The sequence below is a fragment of the Clytia hemisphaerica genome, unplaced genomic scaffold (assembly GCF_902728285.1).
Source record: "Clytia hemisphaerica strain Z4C2 unplaced genomic scaffold, Clytia hemisphaerica genome assembly, whole genome shotgun sequence".
NCBI lineage: Eukaryota > Metazoa > Cnidaria > Hydrozoa > Leptothecata > Clytiidae > Clytia > Clytia hemisphaerica.
In genome coordinates, this window is record NW_027103627.1 from 148,493 (window position 1) to 173,252 (window position 24,760).

General features: G+C 36.0%; 2 protein-coding genes across 2 annotated transcripts in view; both read left to right on the plus strand.

Moving 5' to 3' along the window:
• The first annotated feature begins 721 nt into the window (after positions 1-721).
• On the plus strand, positions 722-11,533 carry LOC136802482 (charged multivesicular body protein 3-like). Its single transcript, XM_067059211.1, has 7 exons — positions 722-900; positions 5,815-5,875; positions 6,387-6,566; positions 7,939-8,060; positions 8,802-8,916; positions 9,720-9,763; positions 9,998-11,533. The coding sequence occupies exons 1-7, from the start codon at positions 856-858 to the stop codon at positions 10,082-10,084; spliced, it is 654 nt and encodes a 217-aa protein (XP_066915312.1). The 5' UTR covers positions 722-855; the 3' UTR covers positions 10,085-11,533.
• Positions 11,534-12,901: 1,368 nt separating this feature from the next.
• Positions 12,902-24,760, plus strand: part of LOC136802483 (heme A synthase COX15-like) — a 76,455-nt gene continuing 64,596 nt past the window's right edge. The window contains exons 1-6 of the mRNA XM_067059212.1: positions 12,902-13,131; positions 21,825-21,912; positions 22,367-22,553; positions 22,888-23,074; positions 23,841-24,011; positions 24,653-24,734. Coding sequence (XP_066915313.1) covers positions 13,039-13,131; positions 21,825-21,912; positions 22,367-22,553; positions 22,888-23,074; positions 23,841-24,011; positions 24,653-24,734 — 808 coding nt within the window. The 5' untranslated portion in view covers positions 12,902-13,038. The remainder of the gene's footprint in view (positions 13,132-21,824; positions 21,913-22,366; positions 22,554-22,887; positions 23,075-23,840; positions 24,012-24,652; positions 24,735-24,760) is intronic.

Consider the following 24,760-nt stretch of genomic DNA (forward strand, 5'->3'; position numbering starts at 1 on the left):
AAAGTGAGAAAGAAAGCAATAATTTCAAGGTTGAAATTTCTTTAGATTTGCTGAGTGTGTTTTTTTTTAAAGCCAGTTAATTTATAGCTTTAACTGTTTAAGACCAGTTCACAGCAGTTTTCTGCACCAACCCTAAAACTTCACCACAAAAAAAAACCAAATTTAAAAAACAGTAATTGGAAGTTGAGACTTATTGCAAGGCTACTAAATTATTTTGAGCCAGTAAAAAACCATTAAAAGACAGAAGAAAGCCATTCTCTATTCCAAACAACAAACACAGTCATTTTCTACTTGCATTTAGCTTCCAAATGTCCAAATCAACATTATTTTCTTTTCCCATGCCAAATGGTCATACGGAGAAGAACTATTTACAGCATTTTGATATAAATTATTTTAGTAAGTGTGCTCGCAGCTCGGCTGTACTTGTCTTCGCAACATATTGCCCACACTCAAGCTGCCAGAGTCCAAAGGTCGAAAAATATCAAGATTCTTGATATTTTCTCTTCTAAAGTACCAGGGCCCTAAACGATTCCTCCAATTATACGGTACTGGCCTCTTTAAGTCGCAGAATCGTTTATCGGCCCTGGCTCGCGAGGGTGACGCTTACACAAAAAAAAGAAAGAAAAGTTTTTAGCGAACGGTAACCATCGTTTTTCGTGCTACACACTTTAAAGGAAACATTACGTCATTTAAGATTTTTTAAAGAAAACTTAAGATGGTAGCAAAAGCTATGGTAGTGGGAAGGTAAAATTTTCAGTAAAATCTGCATCCTCTTTTCTCTTTAAAGATATCTTTAGATAAAAGAAATAAAAGAAGTTTTTTTGAATTTGACTGAAGCATCTTAAATATCAAGTCATGGGATTGTTTGGAAAAACACCGAAAAAGGACCCAAAAGAACAGGTATATTTATTTATTGTACTTTTTTTTTATTATTTATTATACCTTTATTTAGCTATATGTTTAGTTTCAGGCGACCAAGGGAAAGGATCAGCTGACAGGAGGTCAGTAATTTGAAAAAGGCGAGTCTGTATTGTAGACAACTTTAACCTGAACCAGACCTGAACCCTGACCCTGAAACCTGTGACCTGGACGACCTGCGTTTCGTACTAGTCGCTTTTGGTCCAAAATTGTAGCCTTTGCCTTGCTTGTCCGGGGTGAACAGCTTCGAAAAATCCATGTGTTTCCATTTCAAGAAATCATGCTCAAATGCATTAATTTTTCTCATCATTCTTTTGATAGACCTTTTTTCAAAGAGGACGTCCTGCCATTGGCCAGTCAGGGACAGTCGCCTTAGGCAGGCGATGGGAATTTGATGTTCTGTTTACCGTCGACCGCCCGCATGCTCTTGAACTGCCGCTCAAAAAAGTTCATTATTTCTTAAAAACTCATTATTTTCTTCTTTTCCTGTGCCAAGCTATCCAAAACACTCAAAGTGAATCAAAAATAACATCTTCGCTAACAAAATGTGCGCCTCGAGTAAAAAACATGGTTCCAAACACGTCCGCGAATGGGGAAGGCATTTTTTTAAGCAGAGGGCGACATCATGGGCGTTTTCTCGAACGCGTTTGAATTTTTGCGCATGTAATTTTGATTCCGAAAGTGAAAGCAGCTCGATTTAACGGTGGAATTCAACTTCGTTGGAGATTGTAAGCACCAGGTAGGAATAATGAATAATGAATAATGAAATTTTGCCGCATCAAATATTTTTTGAAACGCGACGGTAAACAGAACATCAAATTCCCATCGCCTTATTAGGAGACGCCTCCTGATTAGGAGACGCCTCCTGATTAGGAGACGCCTCCTGATTAGGAGACGTCTCCTGATTAGGAGACATGTAGGTCGCTTGGGGTCGCTTGATTAGGAGACCCGTCTCCTAATTAGGAGACATAAAATTTTGATCTCAATTTTAAGAACTTTAGGCTTTTCCGCGCATTTTGAAACTAGTTTTAATGGAAAGAGCAGCCTCAAATTTAGCCTGGGAATCCAAGCTCATAATTTTAGAAAAAACAAAAAATACCTCACCTCACAAAGTTCTAAAATTATAGAGCTTGGTGCAGGTAGATTAGTCTGACACAGAATGTTATAAACAGTCTGTGTGTGAACCCTTGTTGACAGAGTTTCTGAACTTTGGAAACCCAGGCAGACACACATAATTAACTTACCATAAAACTCCTCTACAATCTATAAAGACTTTCAAAGCTACTAAAAACCAAATAAAAACATCAGCCACATGTATTTAGACTTCCAGCCAACAGCCATTTTGTTTTGAAATGAATCTATGTTTTCATTTTCATTTGTTTTCCTTTTTTCTGCAGAGTCAGCTTTTTCCATAAATTATGCGCGCGCATCGAAATAATCAAAATGCGCGCGAAAGTACTGCTAAGTAATACGCCGAAAGCTGGCCAATCAGGCCGAACCTGCATTGCAGGGAAAAATGTCCCTGCAGGCGAGTTACCTGCGCCAAGCGTTAAACCAGCAGCAAAAATATCATAAACTAGACTGTGAAAAAAAGTTTAACGCTTGGATTCCCAGGCTACCTCAAATTGGTAAAGTTTTAAAAAAATTATCAAAATTTCTCGGTGCAATCGATCACAATCCTAATATAAAATAAAGCACTACAAGGAAGCCCCTCTTGATTTTTTTCATGTCCGCCATTTTTCTTTTTGAGACGCTTTTGTTCAGAAGACAGATTCTTACTTCTGATTGGTTCTTATGGATTATTAGAATTGTGATTGATTCCACCGGTGGATTTTTCTGAAAATCACCATATGGAATCAATTTTTTGTGCTCTTTCCATTGGGAGCAATCAAATCATGCGCAGTTTGCTCGTTCACGAGATAATTACACCCGTCTCCTGATTAGGAGACGTGAACCTCCTGATTAGGAGACGGGTCTCCTAATCAGGAGGCGTCTCCTAATAAGGCGACTGTCCCTGACTGTTGGCGGCAAGCTAAAATATGTTCCATTCGCGTCATGAAACATCTTCAATTGGTCGGTTGGTCGGTAGTAAATTTTGTCGGGTTTTTAAAATCTAGTAAATCCCGAAGAATCAAGTAGTAGTCGGCAATCAACAAAATTTTTTGCCGCCATCTTCTGCCAAATTAACGGGCCGTCGACAAACGATTTTCCTTTTTTTTAACGGCTTCTGGCCGTAAGGGGTGGGAGGGGGTCACTGCAATACCGTTAAAAAAAAAGTAAAAAAAAAGGGAAAGTCTCACTTACAAATTTCATCCGTCCAAAAAGTAGAAACATGTGAAGAAAGGCTAAGACCAAAGCAACCACACGACATTCACCTTATTCCCGATCACCAATTAATGCTTCGACGAAAAAAATGACTGGTCACATGACGAAAGTCGGCAATTTTTCCCTCCGCCTCAGTTGACTCCTTGCTCCACCCATCCCGCCCTGACTTGCTGCAGGTCTTAGAGTTTCAAAATTGAAAGGTCACGGCTCAAAACCACATGTTTATTCCGTGCGAAAAGAAGAACTTTGAGGATTACGAATCGTAAGAACATGTCGGCCATGGCCCAGTGAAAGTTACTTTTGAAGAATTTTTTGGCCGCTAAGACGTAGGGGGGGAGGGGGTCTGAACCTTAACAGCCTCAGGCCGTTAAAAAAAAGGAAAGTCGTTTGTCGACGGCCCCTAAATGTGCGCGCGCATGTGTGAACCTTAAAAGCGGACCTTATTTTCGGCTCTCAAGGGTATTGGCCCTACCGCGTCGCTGGATTTCAACAAGGGTACATGAAAAAACTCAAATAGGACTCAATGTGGGTTAAGTAAACAAAAACTCGTAGCGAATGATGATTCAAAGAAGTGCTTAGCTATCAAAATCTTTTTCCGACATTTTTCCGACTTGTCCGACTCGGGATTAATGTTTTGAAGGTGAGTCAGTCGGTGAAGGCTTCTTCATAAAGACGAAAGACATGTATCTATTTTTCAGATCCGGTATGCGGGAATAGTGTCAGGACCTGCAGGCGACCTAGTAGGGTTTTGTATGGGTGTGGTTTGGGTGTGGTTACGTATCAGATTGGCTAGTAATTGGGTTATTATTATCAGTTAGGGTTAGGGTTGGAGCTCGAAACAAGCACTCTTTTGTGATTTTCTCCTAATACAGACTGGTCTGGAGTTTGTACAATATAAATAGCCGTCAGAAGCGCTATCCTGGTATGAGTCCGTGGCGCAGTGGATAAGGCAATGGGTTTCAACTTTGCATTTAGTGGGTTCGAATCCCACCGATGGCGATCTGTCGGTAAGTCATTCAGTTAGAAAACATAGAAAATAACTCACAAAGAACCATAAAGTCAGAAAAACTACAAACAAGAGACTGGAAAGTACGAAATAAGTCCAGATCTGTCTTTCGTCTTTGTGAAGAAGCGAGTCGGTCGGGCGACGCAAACGGAACATATTTTAGCTTGCCGCCATAAAAACAATGATAGAGCCATGCATAATTACTGTATCATGCATATTGTAATAATTATGCATGGTTTTATCATTGTTTTTCTGTTGGACTACATAATTATTCAACAGTGTGGCCTCTTTGAAAAAACGTTTATTACTGTAGTTTTAAGTTATTAAAAAATGACATCGACCAGCAAAGGTCTATGCTAAATGTCTGTTGTCAAATGAGGAAACTTTTTTTCCAGTGGATAATATATCTGACAGGTTGTAAATGAGTCCAATGCGTTCGGTGTGTGATAAAATGCTTAAGAAAAAAGTCTGGTGTTTGTCTGATGTTAAGAATTTGCATGAGGATGAGATCACAAGTAACTTGTGTTTGCGTCTTCCGACTGAATTTTTGAGTCAGAAAGTCACAAAATTGTCAGAATATTATCCAATTCCATCCATTTCATCCTTTGTTTCACCTGCCCTCTTTATTTCAATTTTGACAGTTACATCAATATGCCAAAAACATTTTGTTCAACCACCTTCACTTCAAGATAGGCCACCATAGAATGAACTTCCTTTTATAGGATGAACTATATTCATGTGGCTTTCAGCCTTGCACTCCATCGCAGAGGCTAATCAATTTTAATGACTTTTTTGACTAATGACCAAGTTATAATTTTTTAATTTTTTTATATTTGAGTATTAAAAAGGCATGCATTCAAATAAGAAAGCACGACCGTGCATGAAAAAAAGAAATTTAATCAAAATTTTATAAATTGAAACATTCACTGTGCAAATTACAACAAAGGTCTCATTTTATTTTGGTCTCACAGGAAATATTAGAACTGATTCTTCCACAATTTGTGGTGTAGCTACTTTAAAAACATGACAAGTTGCTATTTGACTTATATCTAGCTCGAGTTGGATTACGATTGGTTCACTATTACAATGACCAAAAGATGTGGCCTCAATCAGTGTAGCTCTAAAGCCATAAGAAAAAGCATAGAGTAATAGTTTTAAATCATTGCTTGAATGATTATTACTTGTTGTTTGAATGTTTCTTGACACATGACAGAAAGTCTTTTGTGTGATAATTGTCAAAATATGACAGTGTGGTAATTAATTTTGTTACATTTGGTAAATTGATGTTTGGGAGTGCACTTGATAGTTTTTCATCTGTTTAATATTTTGGTTTGGTTTCTGGATGCTCTTTTAGGGCTTTAGAGATACACTAGCATATGCAAACTTTCATTTTAAGTTTCAATAAGAACATTTTGTAAAGGTGTCTTGATTAGGCACTTGGTCTTGGATATATTAAGTGCCTGTCTCCATATTCCTCTTACTATAGAAATGTATATATATTTTCCAGAGTGCTGATTTACAAAAAAAATCATTGATTCTGTAAAATATACACTTTATCTTTTTAGGTCAGAGAATGGTCTTCTGGTCTAAGAAAAGAAGGAAGAAAACTTGATAGACAAATTAGAAGTATGTTTACTTTTCTTTTCTTTTTGATGCTACCATATAAATTGGTATCTACACCTTTTAAATATGCTGTAGTATTTAACAATTTTCTAGTATCAATTTTTGTCTAAAAAGTTTTCACTCTCAGTTACGTAATAAACGGGTAGTTGAACAAATCCTCAAATTTTTATGGGGGATCTAGTCGCTGTGATTATCTCTCAATAATCTCAATTTTTGCCACTTACCTAAAAAAGGTAATAATAGACCAAAGCCTGGCTATTTAGAGCAAAATAAGGAAATCTTCTTTTGAAAGCTGAAAGAAATTTTAAAGATTAATAAACAGGAGCCCTAATAAGGTTGTACTTTAGTACTACACCTGGGACATAATAGTAAATGCATTGATCCTTAGCAAATGTAAATCTCTAGTCTATTTCTCAATGTTTTAATTTACCAAAAGTTATATGTGAGCGTTTACCTGATTTACTATTAAGATTTTGCTATAAATTTGAAATTCTCTATCTTGATTTTATCTTAGCTATCAAAATGGAGGAAGCAAAAGTTCAAAGATCTATCAAGGATGCTGCCAAGAAGGGGCAAAAGGATGTGTGTACCATATTAGCCAAGGAAATTATCCAGTCCAGGAAAGCTGTCAACAAACTTTACTCAGCCAAAGCTCAATTGAATTCTGTTGATATGCAAATGAAAAATCAATTAGGTAAATAATGAAGAATGTCTTTGACTATAAACTTTGAATCAGAAAGAAAACTTTATTTCATTTATTTTTTAATACAGGATGTTTAAAGGAAAAAGTGTACAAGTTTCATCTGAGATTATTAAAAAACTAATAACAAGAAGCACAACTATGGTTGAATGTTTCATTTAAAGTTATTTAAAGAAATTAAATATTTATATTTATTTGTAGAAATTAAATATTTATACCGGGTGCGCCACAAAAAAGTTTCTCTCTTTAAAACTAATTTTCTCGAAATCTAAAAGTTTTAAACGAACCATTCCTATTTCATTAGAAAGAAGAAAGATAAACTTAAATTTTGATGGGTCATTTATTGAATTCGATTCATCAGATCAAAAGTTATGCTCAATTGAATGAAAAAGTTATTTTCAGAAAGTGCTCGAAAACGTTGAAAATCGAGCTATCAAATTTTTATTTTAAAATTGGCAATCGCCATAGCCTTTACATGATTAAGAGCATTTTTCCGCAACTAAACACTTAAATTTTGAAAATGAAGGGTCGAAAGGGTTTAAAATCTTCATCAGAATCATTTTAATTTACTTTTACCCAAATTTTCCTCAGATCTTTGGTTCTAGACTAGATAAAGTCGCAGAAAGTCGATGTAGTGTACCTCAAAACCCATATCTGATGTATTTTATGAATTTTTGCCAGATTTCTTTGCCTTTTTCGACGAATTTTCTTCCATTTGTTATAATTAAACCTTCCTTTATATAACAAAAGGTCATTTAGACAGCTAATTATCATTTTTGATTACTGAAACGAAAATACTGATGCATCATGTAATTAGGCTTCTGTTTAATTTGATAGGTCCATTTTTAACGTTTTTGAGCACTTTCAGAAACTAACTTTTTGATTTAATTGAGCATAACTTTTGATCTACTGAATCAAATTTAATAAATGACCCCTCAAAATTTAAGTTTATCTTTCTTCTTTCCGATGAAATAAGAATGGGCTTTTCCAGAAAAAAACCGTGCACCCCCTGTTGAGGAGGTCCAACCTTTTGTGACCTACCCCCTTGGAATTCCAGGCAATTTTAGGATCATACCCCTCTGGAATTCCGAATTTTTACAAATTTTCAATCACTACCCCCTTGGAATTCCGCTTATTTTTGACGGATTTTCGTCTACCCTTATGGAATTCCACTGCATTTCAAACCTTACCCCCTTGGAACGGAAATGCACCTCCTCAACAGGGGGTGCACGATTTTTTTCTGGAAAAGCCCAATGGTTCTTTTAAAAATATTATATTTCGAGAAAATTAGTTTTAAAGAGAGAAACTTTTTTGTGGCGCACCCGGTGTTTATTTGTAGAAATTAAATATTTATATTTATTTGTAGCTACATTAAGACTTGCTGGAACACTAGAGAAGAGTACTGAAGTGATGTCATCAATGCAAAATCTGATCAAAGTGCCTGAAATTCAAGCTGTTGTAATGGAAATGTCAAAAGAAATGACTAAAGTATGATAACACCCTTCCCCATTATAAAACGAGGATTTAGGGTAATAGTAGACCAGCGTCCGAGATTCAGAAAAGGCCTTATAACAGGTTTTCGTAGGGCACCACTTAGATCTGGGCAAATTTTTTATATTATGCTCCTAATAGGGTGTAGAATTGACAAAAAAAGTTGCCCTGCGAATCTTCTGCAGTTTTCGAGTGAATCGATTTTTAGTTAATTGATAGAGCTTATCAAGGGTCCCTTTACTAACGGTTTTTTCGAGGTTTGAAAATCAAAATCTGATGCTACCAACGGACTCAATATGAAAAGTAGATAAAGAAAATTTGTTTAGTTTCGACCATCTGGTGCCAAGAAATGGCATTTTTAAGGCGAAAAATGGACGTATTGGGCGTTTTGCGATGACGTCAGTATTTTTCTAGGAGCATTTTCAGAAAAAATCATTTCCACAGCTGGATAGCCCTGAGCTTGTAGTATCCAAAAATGGTATGATTTGTTATATTTTAGTGTCTAGATCTCGAGACACAATTCACTACCTCGGCCGCTGGTCTACATTAGAGAGTTTTAATATAATTCCGTTAGAAAAGTTCTAAAACAAGTTTTTTTCCCACTAATTTCCAAAATAGCAATACGTGCGAAATGTTTTGATGAAAAAAGTCATTATTTGCTCTTCTTTGAGGAAAGTACAAACTCGCAATTGTTTATTGTTTAGTTTCGATGTCATTAATGTGTTAACCCATCTATAGGCTGGTATCATCGAAGAGATACTGGAGGATACGTTTGAATCTATGGACGACCAAGAGGAACTGGAAGACGCTGCACAAAATGAAGTCGATAAAATACTTTTCGAAGTCACCAACGGTAAGCCAAGAACAGCCGAATAAGTTTTTTTTCTACCGGGTGACCCACGAAAAAGTTCGGACGTTTCTCAGCGTCTTGAGGCCAAACAAATGTCCCAAAGTGCTTGGAGTTTTATCATTTAGAAAGTAGATATCCTAACTTAAAATCCGAGCCATTACTTTTTAAATTTGACGCACAAGTTCCCTAGTTATGAGCTTTTAAACTCAAAATTCAATTTTCTGAAAGTGTAAAAAACAGGTAAAAAAGGGGTATTAAATTAGGTATTTTTAGACGTTTTTGATATACAGTTTTTGAGAAAATTCCTTGAAAGTGCCAATTTTGATAAAAACTAGTCTTGTTTTAAACAAAAACTACTTTCAAAGGTGTTTTTAATAATTATTAATGTCATAAAACTCGTTAAATAAGTCAATTTATAAGAGATTTTCTAATTGATTACATTAATTTAATACCTCTTTTTTACGTGTTTTTTACACTTTCCGAAAAGTGAATTTTGAGTTTAAAAGGTCATAAGTAGAGAACTAGTCGGTCAAATTTAAAAAGTGATAGCTCAAATTTTAAGTTAGGATATCTACTTTTTAAATACCAAAACTCCGAGCACTTTGGGACATTTGTTCGGCCTCAAGACGCCGAGAAAGGTCCGAACTTTTTCGTGGGTCACCCGGTACATTTAAATTGTCTAGCCGCAAACTTTACTAGCCGCTATACTTTTCCTGTTGAGAACTAGGTTAGCTCTGTGTTTATTATATTTTTTGTTGGGAACATTCGATTAAACCATTATATCAAAATTATATTCCGTGTTTCAGGAGCCCTTGGAGAAGCTGGTCCAGTTGCATCAGGAGGACTAGAGGTATGTTTTATTTACGGCTCTGAATAGTATGAATACTTGGAGGATTTTTGGCAAGTTTTTTTCACACTTCTTGGTGTAGCTTTGAAATGAATAAATGATTTGATATCTCAAAACAATTACAGTGCATCGAACTGGGGAGTAAGGTTGGGTTAAGTTTTTACTGGATAAGCCATAGCACGCGAAAGAAAAACATTAAATGTCATTAATATAAATATTGCTTATTTATTTCAACAGCCAACAAAAAATACAGCTGAAGCCATCTCAGACGATGAAGAAATCGACGATATGCAATCGAGGCTAGAATCATTACGTAGTGCTTGAGTCAGCATAATTTTCTCGTTCCTTAATTGTAAATAAATAAGCTATACATGGACGCATAGTGACCATTCATTCATCGGGAGCTCGATTCAAGATGTTCAACTTTGTATGAGTGAATGGACTTGTTTTCGTGATATGGTACATATGTTAATACAAAACATTCCATAAAACAAAAGACAATTAATACCGACGAATCATTAGTAATTTCGAAAGTAAGTCGAAGTGAGTTATGGATACTACCTTTCGTAGGTAAAATATGTAATTGCGTTTAGCCAACTGAAAGCTGCTACCGTTAGTACCATTGGCAATTCAAAAGTTCGCTTAACAATCAAATTAAAACATTCTTACTGGTCTAATGATTGGAGCAATGAACCAAGCTGACCGGCTAAAAAAACTCTATGAGAAGTTTCTTGTGGATAAAGCGCCATCTTGGTTTCCTTTTTTTCAGTGAAATCCGAATATTTGCTGATCGAACTTTTGGACTGTTTAACGCACAACCAGTCTTGATTACCCATAATTCATTTCGACCGTGAAATACATGTTTTTTTTTTATAAGCAAGTGTATGCCCCTTGGTCAGGCTCGTGTATGCTTAAGTTCTCAAAGCATCTAGGCATAGTTTATGCTTATTATATGCTTAAGAATCATGCTTATGATTCACCCCGAGCCAAGTTTTTAATGAAATTTCAGAAATTTTGTAAAAATTTGTTCAGATTTTGGAAGCAGTGAAATGTTAGCTAGCTGCGAAAATGTCTTATTTTTTACTTGACCTCTACCAAACCTTTTTAAACAGATAAAAATGACCACTTGAAAAATATTTTAGGCTGACATATATGCTCATGTTATGCTTAGGAATTCTGCAAATCTGAGCCTTCATATGCTTATAAGCGTTATGCTTATAAAAAAAAAACATGTAACCTAATCAAAATGCAATTCGTTGTGACTTGATGAGCGTTATTTACGTCGACAAAGTATTTAGAATTTGTGGAAATTATTTGATCGTTTCGTTCTGGTTCACCCTAGGAAAAATGAAATATTATTTTCTTTTATGGCAATGCTAGCTCATGTTGTTTAGCAAGCTCGTATTTCTTATTCTAACTTTGTTAAATTAGACACTTGAGTATCAGTTTCCTATCTCCATGACATTAGTAAATTTTTGGTGCTGGCTTTCAAATTACCATTAAGTATTTCGTTATGATTTATGGAATACTTCATTTCGTGAATTTTTTAGAAAATATTGGCAGTCTTAAATCAAAGCAAAATGAAATTTAGATTGCTCGTCTGGAAAACCTTGTTTACCAAAAAGTGCACTTTGCGATTTTGCATTTTATTTTTGTAGGTACTTATTGTATTTAAAATGTCAAAAATTGATTTTTTATAATATTAAAGAATAGACTTTTCTGTAAAATAAAAAGAAGAAGAAGGAGAAGAAGTCAAACTATGACTACAAAGGATTTATCGTCTTTATGAATATTTATTCCTCGGCTGACTTCTTGCTGTCCACTTCCCGCACTAAAATTTTCCCCACTTTTACGGGTTTTTTACGCTATTTTTTTTTTTCAAAAGGTACGAAATATCTCGTGTTTACTTACAAACTTACTTACAAACAAGAAATTGAAGCCACTTATTTCCTATCCAAAACACAATACGCCACAATCGTGACGACGGATTGTATCTCTAGCGGTTCCTTTGTTTTGGAGGAATACATTTAGCCAAACTGTGGACCTTCAACACTTAATTTGTTCCACCAGCTTCGAAGGTTGCCGTTCCTGTCGCGTTTCTAGAATTTGTCACGTTCCTAAAAAAGTGTCGCGTTCCCAAAAAGTGTCGCGTTCCAAAAATTTGACGTGTTCCCAGCCAGACGCCCAATCAAAACAGAAATTGTTTAGGGTGATTCCCAAAGAAAGTAAAAGCGTGTTGTCATCAATCATAAATGTGGTTTCAAGCCACTTGAAGGTGACGTCTTTTGTATTTTTGAATACATGAATTTGCGCCACAAGGCTACAAAAGAGGATTCCCTGAGTAACAGCTGAAATCACGCAACAGTTTTTGAGAATGAGACAGTTTTTGGGAACACGACAGTTTCTGGGAACGCGACAGTTTTTGGGAATGCGACAGTTTTTGGGAACACGACAGTTTCTGGGAACGCGACAGTTTCTGAGAACGCGACAGCTTTAAAGAAATCTCAGCAGCTTTCGGAATAGATCGCATGTTGACCCTTCTCGACTTCCATAGATTACGAATAGCTTAACTGGTTTGGAATAGCAGTTTCGAACGTAGGTTGCCAATCAGGGACAGGCGATACCAATGTTGTGGAGGAAAGCAGCTCTATTTAGGCTGTTAAAAATACATTTTCAGCGTCAACCAGAAGTACTGCGTCCGTCTCTGCCTTTTTAAACATTGATTGCATTGCATTGCATGGATAGCAACCTCACTTCCTGATTTCTGTCCGCACTAACTCTTTACCGCGTTTACTGACCTCTAAACGGACAATAGCATCGTCTAACACTTGTGTAAAAACTACGCGTGGGCGTTGGGGGAAATAAATGGTTTCATTTCCCATCCTGGAGTCTCGCCTCTAGCCAGCCCTTCGGGCTTAAAACAAAACTCAATGGTTTGTACCCCCCCCCCCCCTAAGAATGAAATCTTTTGTCCTGGTATCTAGCTACGGCTATTACAACGGTAGAATAGAAATTTAGATAGTTAAGGCATCAAATATACCGCCACACGCCCGCCGCCGGCTTTCCACCCAAGAAAATAGCGTGATTTTTTGTTGGGCGAAATATTATCAATCATGTTTTTGTTTATCTAAAAGCGATACTTTGAAATATTTTTAAAGTGAAAGCGAAACTTATGCAACTCGTGGAGCTTCAGATTTTAGATTTTTTGATGAAGATTTCGTACAAAAGAATTTTATAAGAATTTTAATTTATTTGGACTATCTGTTTATCAAGCAAAGATGTTTCAAAGGATAGTTACAAACCATTCCATTCGAAATGCTGTCACAAATATTTCCAAAAGAGTTTATCAACAGCACAATCCAGTTGCAAAGGTATAATATATATTTAGCTTTTTTTTCAAACATTGTTGCATTGGCTTTCAATTCCAGTCTGGAAAGAAGAGAATATTTCTTGGCGTAGCCTTTGTGTAAGCCTATGAAATCTAAAGTCTGCGCCAGAGATGTCGGGCGTACATGCCTTACTTTCAGTCAGGCACATCCTGGCAAATGAACGGGGTATTTTTCACTTGCGATTCGTGGCAAATGCAAGGGGTCGAAAACAAAAGTAATGTAATAGCACTGAATACCCCATGCAATTGAACCGGGTTGGAAATATTTTGCTACATTTCAAAGAACTGCATAGATGAAATTTTTTTTCCATGCATGGGTCAATTTTGTCTTCGAAGATTGAAGAAACTTTTAACGAAAAAATAAAGTTCTCAGTTTTCTTCCTTTTTTCCCGTTTTCAGTTTGAAGTTCATTTTTATTCATTTTCACGCTTTTAGCCTGAGACGTCCTATCTCATTTGCACTGGGTGACGAATACCCCATGCAAATACTCACCCCGTTCATTTGCCAGGATGCGCCTGACTGACTTTCCAGATTGGCTTTCAATTTTACAATAATTTATGTAATTGCACTTTCAGTTTTAGTCAGTCGCAGTGCTGCAAATAAGAAAATTTCAGTTAGTTGGCGGGTAAATTTGGGAGCATAACGAGAATAGTGTGAGCACACGCGTGTTCCAAAAGGCAAATCTTTTCAGCTGACCAAAATGACACAAAAATGACAAAATGGCCCATCAAGACTTTTTAATATCTTTTTGTTTGGTAAAGCAATTAATCCCAAATAAAGAGTATCTTGACGAGGAATAGATAAGCTTTTCATATAGCCAAACAGAATTACCATAGCTTTTACCAAAAAAATTATATCAAAGATCCAATTTTCAGCCATTTTCAGCCGTAGCCAAATCCAACTTTTGTTCTTAAAATTAATAACAGCACTGTTATCATTGACAATAAAACAAAGGATTTTCTGTCAAGAGTCTTGTAAAACTTTTTAGTGCGGTCCCAGGATTGAGCTGAGAACGCCCGCAGAACGCCCGCGCGGGTGAAAAACTTTAATCTGTCAATCATCTTCTCAAGCGAAGAGTATGCCAAGCCATTCCAGCTTCACGATAATGCCGTGGATCATCAGTGGATAGTATTCTATTATCATCATCCCTTTATTGGACCTACCGGGAGGTCCTTTAATTTGACCGTTGTCCGTTCGTCTGTTACAAGCTTTTCTCGGGATTGGCTCATTAGTTTTTTTTAATTTTTTGCACAATGATACAAAATAGCAATGCCTGAAAAGTGACGGAGCCCGATTTTTGAAAAAAGTTTTTGGGGGGCAAATTTGGGCCAAAAACTACCTAAAAATAAGGTTTTTTTGACTTTGTGCAAAATTGCTTCATTAGTTTTTCCTGATTTTTAGCAGAAAGATAGAGTGCAACGTACCCTAAAATGTGGCTAAAGTAATTTTTCTCGGAAAATTTTTTTTCGTCGTCAAATACGGATTTTCGCAAATTTGGGCCAAGAACTACCTAAAAATAAGGTTTTTTGGACTTGGTGCAAAATTGCTTCATTAGTTTTTCCTGATTTTTGTCAGAAAGATAGAGTGGAAGGTACCTTAAAATGTGGCTGAAGTAATTTTTCTCGGAAAATTTTGCTCAATACCAATAGTAAAATGTAGAACACCTACTTTTATCTGATTTTGATCAACAGGTAGGTCCATTCAGCATGTTGCTTGTTTTTGGACCTACCCCGGTGGGGTAGAGGTCCTATAAATTAACCGATGTCCGTCCGTTCGTTCGTTCGTCCGTCCGTCTGTTACCAGCTTTTCTCAGGATTGGCTCATTAGTTTTTTCTGATTTTTGGCACAATGATGCAAAATGGTAATGCCCAAAATGTGACGGAGCCCGATTTTCGAAAAAAAATTATTTCCGGCCGAAAATGCCGGAAATATGCCGGAAAAACCGGTTTTTTGGCATTTTCTCAAGATTTCATCATTAGTTTTTTCTAATTTTTTGCACAAAGATGCGTATTAGCAATGCCCAAAACTTGGCCGAATCCGATTTTTGAGAAAAAATCTTTTCCGGTCGAAAATGCCGGAAATATGCCGGAAATCGCATTTTTGCAGATTTTCATCGGACTTTTTCCTTATATTTCGTTGTTTTTTCACATAAAAACATCATTAATAGCAATGCCCACTATGAAGCATGGTTCAATCGCCAATAGAACTGAGTTTTGAAGCCGGAACTTTCTAAAAATCGCCGGTGCAGCCCATTTTCGCCGGAAAAACGGTATTTCTTGATTTTCTCGAGCTGTACTTTATATTTTTTTATGAAATTTTGCACACTGATGCAAAATGATAATACCTAAAATGTGACGGAGCCCGATTTTGGACAAAAAAAATTTTCCGGCCGAAAATGCCGGAAATATGCCGGAAAAACAGGTTTTTTGGCATTTTCTCGAGATTTTATCATTAGTTTTTTCTGATTTTTTTGCTCAAAGATGCGTATTAACAATGCCCAAAACATGGCCGAGTCCGATTTTTGAGAAAAATTTTTTTCCGACCGAAAATACCGGAAATATGCCGGAAAAACTGTTTATTTGGCATTTTTTTGAGATTTTATCATTAGTTTTTTCTGATTTTTTGCTCAAAGATGCCTAATAACAATGCCCAAAACATGGTCGAGTCCGATTTTTGATAAAAAATTTTTTCCGGCCGAAAATGCCGGAAATATGCCGAAAAAACTGTTTTTTTGGGATTTTCTCGTGATTTTATCACTAGTTTTTGCTGATTTTTTGCTCAAAGATGCGTATTAACAATGCCCAAATCATTGCCGAGTCCGATTTTTGAGAAAAAGATTTTTCCGGCCGAAAATGCCGGAAATATGCCGGAAATCGCCGTTTTTGCAGATTTGAATTGGGCTTTTTCCATACATTTCTTTGTTTTTTCACTTAAAAAAATTTTTGATAACAATGCCACCATCAAGCATGATTCAATTGTCAATAAAACTGATTTTTGCGACCAGAGCTTCCTATTTATTTTTTCCCTACAACCCTTCCCTCTCCTCCCATCAACAATCAATGATGAATTTATTGTGTTGTGTATTTTCGCTAAACGCTATATTTTCTGACTGATTTTCTTCATTTTTCTTTCCGCATTGCTATCTAACTTTCATCATCAGGTAGGTCCATTCAGCATGTTGCTTGTTATTCCTAGAGCTTTGTGTATTTTTTCATTAACTCAAATCAAATGACTTTGGAGGTTGGGTGAAATGGTGGCCGAATTGCCGTCCCATGTTTTGTGAGATAGTCCCAAGTTAGAGCAGTTGACAGTACTGAGATTGAAAGATCTTCTATGTGGCATTTTTTTGTAAAATTAAAAAAAACAATTTTTGTCCCACTTTTACAGGACTTCAGCTTAAGTGCTTGCGTGCAGCATAGGGTACAAAGTCCAAACATTTTTTGCAAATATTTCCAAGCGTTTTTCGTAATTTTTGTATAAAGAGTTAAGTCAACAGGGGGGGGGGTCGGTAGTAAAATCTCAGACATATATGAGTAGTAAAAGGATTTTTACGAATTTTTACATACCACCACCCAGACTCTTGGAAGAGGTATTTTACTACCCTGGTAGTAAAGGTTTTTGGGACAATTTGTCATGGAGACCACCTATTTTTTGGTTGCTTTTCAGACTGATTTTGCAAAAAAAGCTAAAAAATGATTATTTCTGTGACACATTTTTCACGTAGTGCAAAAATTAATGTTTTGCCCTTAGAATCAAAGTCTTTTTTATATTGACAAAGAATTTCGAGAAATTTTTGTTTGCAGCAAACAACTTTCCAACAGAAAATTTTTTCAAATTATAAAAATTTTCGGATTTTTTCAGAAAAGTCATCAAAAAAATTAAAAGAATTACAAAAAATAGCTAAAATTTGCTAATTTTACCAGTTTTAACTACCCAGGTAGTAAAATTTTTTCAACATTTAACACATAGGTACCACCCATTTTAGTATTTAAACTACCCTGGGTAGTAAAAATTTTTTTCGATTTTTCGTCACACCACCACCGTAGTAAACGTCATTATGTCTGAGATTTTACTACCAACCCCCCCTGCTGTCAAAAGGTGACTTTCTTTGTTAATAACTTTTGATAGAATTGTTCCCCTAATTTCCCCTTTTCAGTAGGTCTTACTGTATCTTATGTGCTTCAGAAAAACGAAAAACATTGCCCTAAAAGCTTAGCCTCACAAATTTCCCAGCTAATAATATAATAAAAATCTTTGAATTCTTATCCTATAAATATAACGTAACAGCCATTCTACAGAAATCGCTGTCACGTGACTTTTTTTTACCGCATGATACAAATTGCGCATTTTCATTGGATGTTGGAAATTTATTTGTCACGTGACAAGGAGTTCCAATATCAATGGATTGAAACAATATATGAATATATATGATTTTCCCAATTTTAGCAAAAAAGTCTCCTTGATTTACCGATTTCCGAAAAGATATTTTCCCGATTTTCCGATTTCGAAAAGGATATTTCCCTGATACCCCAGTTTTTGATTTTGGAAAATTGGAAAACCAGGCTAAGATTTCGGATTTCACTTGAACATTTTTATCTGTGTATCCCAAAACAAGCATCGTATCCTGAAGAACCAAAAATGATAGAGTTTCTGGATCAATTCCTTCAGGATCTACATATGAACCAATACATTACCAAACCAACCCATAAGGATGGGAACACCTTGGATCTTGTACTTACCAATAATGACAATTTGATTCTCTCCCACAATATTCTTACGACTCTAAATAGCATTTCTCATCACTCGTTAATTGAAATGGCTACCTTATATCAACCAAATGGCAAATGCTACTACCAAGCCATCCCACAGTCAACCTAAGCTTTCACTCTTCGACTCTTTGAACTTCTTTAGTGACACTGTTTGCTGGTCAGATCTCGATGCCAGTTTAGAAAATTATGACTGGGATATGGAGTTCAGAAAGAAAACTCCAAATGACATGTTAGAAAGCTTCTACAAAATCACCTTTCAAATTGCACAAAATCATGTTCCACCAAGAAGAGTAAAGCAAAAAAGATATGACCCTTCTCAAAGACTTAGAATTAACTTGATGCGAAGAAGGCAGAGGATAAACAAGCTCTTAATTCATACCACTTCGCCTTCAAGACGTAATAAACTCACAAAAGAGCTAATTTCAATTGAAGTAAGACTTCAAAAAGCTTATAAACATTCATCTCAATTTGAGGAAGATAGAGCAATAAAAGCAATCAAGAAAAACCCAAAATACTTCTACTCATATGCAAAATAATTTGTAAAAGTCAAAAACAAAATTTGATCGCTAATTGATGGAGAAAACTTTATCAGTGATCCAAAAAAGATGGCAGATATTCTCTCCAAACAATACAGCTCAGTCTTCAGCACACCCAAACATCCTCCCCCTTCAAAAACTGACCAACCATTGCAGATGGGAGATATCCCACTAACAAGAAAGAACTTTGAAGATATGATAGATGAACTTGGTAATACTTCTGCTGCTGGACCAGATGGCTTCCCTGCAATTTTTCTAAAACACTGCAAAAAATTACTATCAAGACCTCTTCTCATCCTTTGGAGAAAATGCCTCGATGCTGGAAAGACCCCTGAAACTCTAAAGAAATCTCTCATTGTACCTATCCACAAAGGAGGAAATCGAACTCAACCTGAAAGATATCGCCCAGTCGCTCTCACCTCACACCTAATAAAGCTTTAAAAGATCCTTCGAAAGCATATGACACACTTTATTGAAGAGAATGATTTATTCAATGCAAATCAACATGGATTTCGCTCTGGCAGATCATGCCTCAGTCAACTTTTGTCACACCACGATGAGATTCTATCTCTACTCGAGCAAGGCAAGAATGCAGATGTTGTCTACCTTGATTTCTCCAAAGCATTTGACAAAGTGGACTTAAACCTCGCTCTTAACAAAGTTCAAAATCTTGGTCTTGGTGGAAAAATCTTGAAATGGTTACAATCGTTTTTAACCAATCGCTATCAAACCGTACTAGTGGATGGGACTCCATCTAACCCAACACCTGTCATATCAGGCGTCCCACAAGGGAGTGTTTTGGGACCATTGATATTCCTCATCTTAATGGGGGACATTGATGAAAAAGTTCAACACTCTTCGACAAGAAGCTTTGCAGATGACACAAGACTCATCAAAGGTATAGAAATCGTTGAGGATACACAAAAACTTCAAGGAGACCTAGATTCAGTCTATGTATGGTCAGATGATAATAACATGGAGTTTAATGCTGCCAAGTTTGAGCTGCTGAGATATGGCCCAAACACTGAAGTAAAGCTGAAACACACTACACAAGCAGTAGCAACATTGAAATCAAAGAATATGAATATGTCAAAGACCTTGGAGTACTGATGTCCAATGATTGTAAATTCAAACACCACATCAACAATGTTTTTATCAATGCTCGTAAAACCTCATCCTGGATCCTGAGAACTTTCAGAACAAGAGCAGCTACACCAATGCTCATTCTCTGGAAATCTCTTGTTCTTCCAAAACTCGAATATTGTTCTCAACTCTGGAACCCATGGCTAAAATGTGATATACAAAGTCTTGAAATGGTCCAGTGGAGCTTCATTCGAAAAATCATTCACCCCGAAAAGTCATACTGGTCAAGATTGAAGGCATTCAAGCTTTATTCGCTAGAAAGAAGACGTGAAAGATACATGATCATCTACACGTGGAAGATCCTTGAAAACCTTGTGTCTAATATCAACCAGTCAGACGGGTTACAACCTGTTTTCCAACCCAGACTTGGAAAATTGTGCTTTGTGAAAGCCCGAATCACAGGAACATCAGTTGCCCTACAGTCAATCCAACATAATTTCTTATCAACCCGTGGGCCAATCTTGTTCAACTCCCTTCCTAAAGAATTGAAGAATTTAAGTGGATGCCCTGTGCTAGAATTCAAAAAGAAGCTAGACAAGTTCCTTGTTTCTGTTCCGGATGAACCTTCTGTTCCAGGTGCAACAACAAATGCTACATCCAACTCAATCAAACATCAAATGAATAATCAGCAGGCGGACATTGAATTGTTCACCTAGATGGAAGACCATCGAAAGCACTTCCAAGTATTCCAAGTGTCTACCAAAACCCCTGCTCTCGCGTGTCTGATATGGAAAAGTGTGTGTCAATGTTCGATTGAAGAAATAAGTTTTCACCAATGTCTAAACTTTTGACTATATCTAAAGAATTAGTAAACCTTTTTAAGGTCTGTAGAAAGATTTCTACTCCCAAATAGTTCTAGAATAAACCCTGAAAAAACCAAGATAATTGATTAATGATCCAATCTTTAAATAAAGATTGAAGATGAAAATTCACAAAGAAAAAAACAAACCTTAAGCAAATAAATTCTTTATTCAAACATGTGTTTAAAAGGCAATTTCTTTGCTTAAGGTTTTATTTCTCTTTGTGTATCCTTCAATCTTTATTCAAAGATTAGATGATTGATAAATTGTCTTTATTTTTTCAGGGTTTATGCTACATCTATTTGGGAGTGGATAGCTTTTTACAGATCTTAGAAAGGAAGAAAGCTTTACTAGCTCTTTAGATATAATGAAAAGTTTAGACATTGGTAAAAATGTTTTTTTTTGATTGAACACTGACACACACACATTTCCAAGTTCAAAACCAAAAAAAGAAATCATAGCATGGATTTCCAGGCTAGGGTTTTGGGGGGAGGCGCTCTAAAAGTCTGAAATGACCCTAAGATTGGCTAAACACCTATTTTGATTAAAAAAGGACCTAAAAAATTGTACATGATTAAAAATTAGGAAAAAAGCCTAATAGCCTTCAAATTTTAACCAGGCCTGACCAGGCAGTATTACTATTAGTTGGTTGTCTAATATATATGAGCTTGATAAAAACTTTGAAGGATATATTTATAAAGCCCGATAAAGCCAGTTATCTTTTCCACCTGAAAGTAGAACTTTAAGCTCTCAATTTACTGGAAATCTTCTTAAATGCCTCCTTTAATATCTGGGAACCCCAAACAATTTTTTTTATTTTTTGAAAGATTTTTTCTTAGTTATAAATATTATTTTTTCATATTTAGTTGCTCTTGTATTCTTGTAGTTTTTTTATTTTACAGTCAATATATTTCCTTGCAACCTTCATATTGCTTCATATAGTATATGATTGAATCTAGATTGATGAGGAGGCCCTTTCGTAAGATTTGGCCTACCATAAGTGTAACGTATGAAAGGTATAACCCTTGGAGGCCGAAATCACGGCCCCTTTGATTATACATCAGTTGGATTATTTTACTTATTCATTCATTCCTCTAAAGAGTTAAAGTAAAAAAATCTTTTTGTCAAAGGATAAATGGATTTATGGAACAAAATGACTTTCAGACTTTAGACAGTGAAACACTAAAAAGAAGGATATAAAAAGCAGTGGAAAGATGATTTTTGTAAAACAACACTAAAACCTCAAATTAACGACAATAAAAAAGACGGACACTTCTGATTAGCGGATGATTGGCCTCCTCCGGTCATTTCTTAGTCAAATCCTCAAAAAAGTACCCCGAAAGTTCTACTTTAGGCATAGTCTGGACACCGTGATTATGAGAATATGACATTTTGTTTCCATAAAGATTTCAATTTTTCTCTTTTCAGAATATAGTGCAGAATGTACGGAAAAAGTTTATGTCAGGAACAACAGCCACCACTTTGGCTGAAACTCCAAGAGCCAAAAAGATCGTCGGTGAGTTTCTTGTATTTTTGATTTGGTTAAAAAACTAAGTTTTTAGATAAGCTGCGTTTTGTAGTTTTAGCTAACACGTTGTTTCTTTCATAAGAACATCCAAAATTTTTGAAACCTTCTGATGTTCTTTGAGTTTTTAAATTGTTCTAATTATTACCAGTATTTTTGTACCATCTCCTTAGAAATTTTGAATTTTACATGCTTAAAAATGTTCTCAATATTTTGGCTATGTTATAACAAAGAGCGTGTAACATATTACATTGGAACTACAAAAATCAGAAAATTAACATAAATGACCCTGGCAGCGGAATGTGAAAAATTCACTTGAGCCACTTAATATTTTCCTCCTAGTGAGACTTTCTTTCATCGAAAAGACCATGTATCTGCAAATTTAATTCTTATTTTTCTCTTTAAAGCAATGGAAATTAAAGTTTAATCAATCTTCTCATTTTAGGATACTGGCTCCTTGGATGTTCAGGGTCAGTGGCGGGTGCCGTGGTTCTTGGCGGGGTGACTCGATTAACAAAGTCAGGTCTTTCAATGACAGATTGGCATTTGATCAAAGGGATGAGACCGCCACGTTCAGAAGAAGAATGGCTTAAAGAGTTTGCAAGATACCAGGCTTTCCCTGAATTTAAACTGTGAGTTAGAATTGTTGTTGCTGGTTATGTATCAGAAAACGATGTCGCTAATCATGTATGGGTGTGCAAAATCCAGCATTCACCCTAGAGGGAGAAATTTTGAGCGTAAAGTTAGCTTGGAGAGGTGAATACTAACCACCATCAGTTCAAACTACTATAACTATTGCTATTGTTTTTATCGAGAAGTGTCATTTGGCTACTGTGATAATCGATTTGCTTTTTTTCATGTGACCAACTAACGGAAAAATCGGGACTAGAGGTCTATGACCTATTTGTTCCATTCCCTAAGTATTTAACTTGTTACAGTTATACTCGAATTGTCTTTCATTTTTAGGGCTCGTGCTGACATGACTCTAGGCGAATTCAAACTTATTTTCTACATGGAGTGGTTCCACAGGATGTACGGACGTTTTGTCGGTTTAGCTTTCTATTTGCCGGCTGCTTATCTGTGGAAGAAAGGCTACCTCACTAAAGCCATGAAACCAAGAGTAATCGTGTTTGGTAGTTTGATTTTAGCACAAGTAGGTTACATTTTCTATATAGTGTAGACGTTTTCTAGGGTCGTTTATAATCCGTGTAGTACAATAATATGTCCGTGTAGTACCATTATATGGGTGTTATATGATAATACGATAATTGTAACGTGATAATATTAGAATGTCCCTTCTACAGTTTTCACTACACTGTCTATAAAAATGTTGGTTTTATCGAGAAATGGCAGTACTTTTCCCAGATGGCACAAGCTGTCATTTTTTTTTTCAAAACGTCAATATGATGTTTGTTGAACGTTAAGATAATCATCTTATACTTACGGCTGTTAAAAAAGATGATAAATAGATTCGTAGAGCTGTAAAAGAACACAAACGAACGATTGAAAGTTGCATATTTGCATGTAGAATTTATTTCAGCGCTCTCTAGGAAGAGTGTTGCTTTCGCACAACTAAAACCATGCTAAAGTGAACTTGTTGCGTATTGTCGGTGTTGCGTAGGCCTACCTTAGCACGGATAGTAAACATAGATTTATAAAGCCCGAAGGGCTGGATGTCGTGCTTTGGCTGAAAAGTGTGCCGTGGTTAGGTAGGAAATCCTACCTAGGTCACGTGACATTACAATAGAACTTCAGGGCTTAACCAATAAGAAGCTTCGCGGACACAAATACAGCAATATTTTGTGTGCGAGATTCACTTTTTTTTGCTTAGAAGAGCTTAAAGCTCAACATCTAGCCCTTCGGGCTTTATAAATCTATGATAGTAAATCGTATTTTTCATCAATTATTATACATTTTAGGGTCTAATTGGATGGTTCATGGTCAGAAGTGGATTAGATGAGCAGACCATGGCCAACACAAATGAACCACGTGTTTCTCAGTATCGTCTTGCAATGCATCTTGGGATGGCTTTCACAGTTTTCTCTGGATTGTTTTATAATGCGTTGTCACACCTTCTAAAAGAAAATCCAGTAAGTTAGGGTGCTCGGCCACAGATGTCTTATATAAAACACTAGGTAGAGCTACTCTGTATTTCCCAAGCAACGTTAGGAAGCAAAATAATGAGCCATATTTGCTGAAAGTAGGTCACAGTAGAAACCTTGATTTTCACTGTTGAAACATTTTGACTCTGCAAGGACCTCAAAATTTCAAGGGTCTCGCAAGCTAAATTATGACGTCACTTTATCCAAGATGGCGAGTTAATTGCTTCAAACACGGTAGGAAAAACTCTATTGTTTTATATAAGATATATCTATATGCTCGATTGTTTGAACATACAAAATTTAGTAAGAGAGACGTTCCATATTTTAATGTTCATAATACAAAACCTCGTCAACGACATTAGAGAAGATGAATCAGTTAAAGATTTGCTCTTCTCTGGTTCATTCGGAAGAACAAATTAAATCGAGAACAAACCCTAAAATTCATTAAAAAATTCTTGGCAATCAGTTATTTTGTAATAAAGAAGAATAGGAATTTTCATGTCGAATTTAAGGGTGTAGTTTTCAGACTTTATGGCCTGAAATTTTTCGAAAATTGCCAAAAGTTTTGTCGGCATTCTTGCATCAAAGTGTACATGTAATTTTTAGCTTATTGGTGATTTGTTTTATAGCTTCAATACACGAAAAAACTTGGTCAAATGAAAAAGTTTGCACACAGCTCTATGGCTTTGACCTTTATCACTGCTGTATCAGGTATTTTTTCGATTTTTAATCATTCA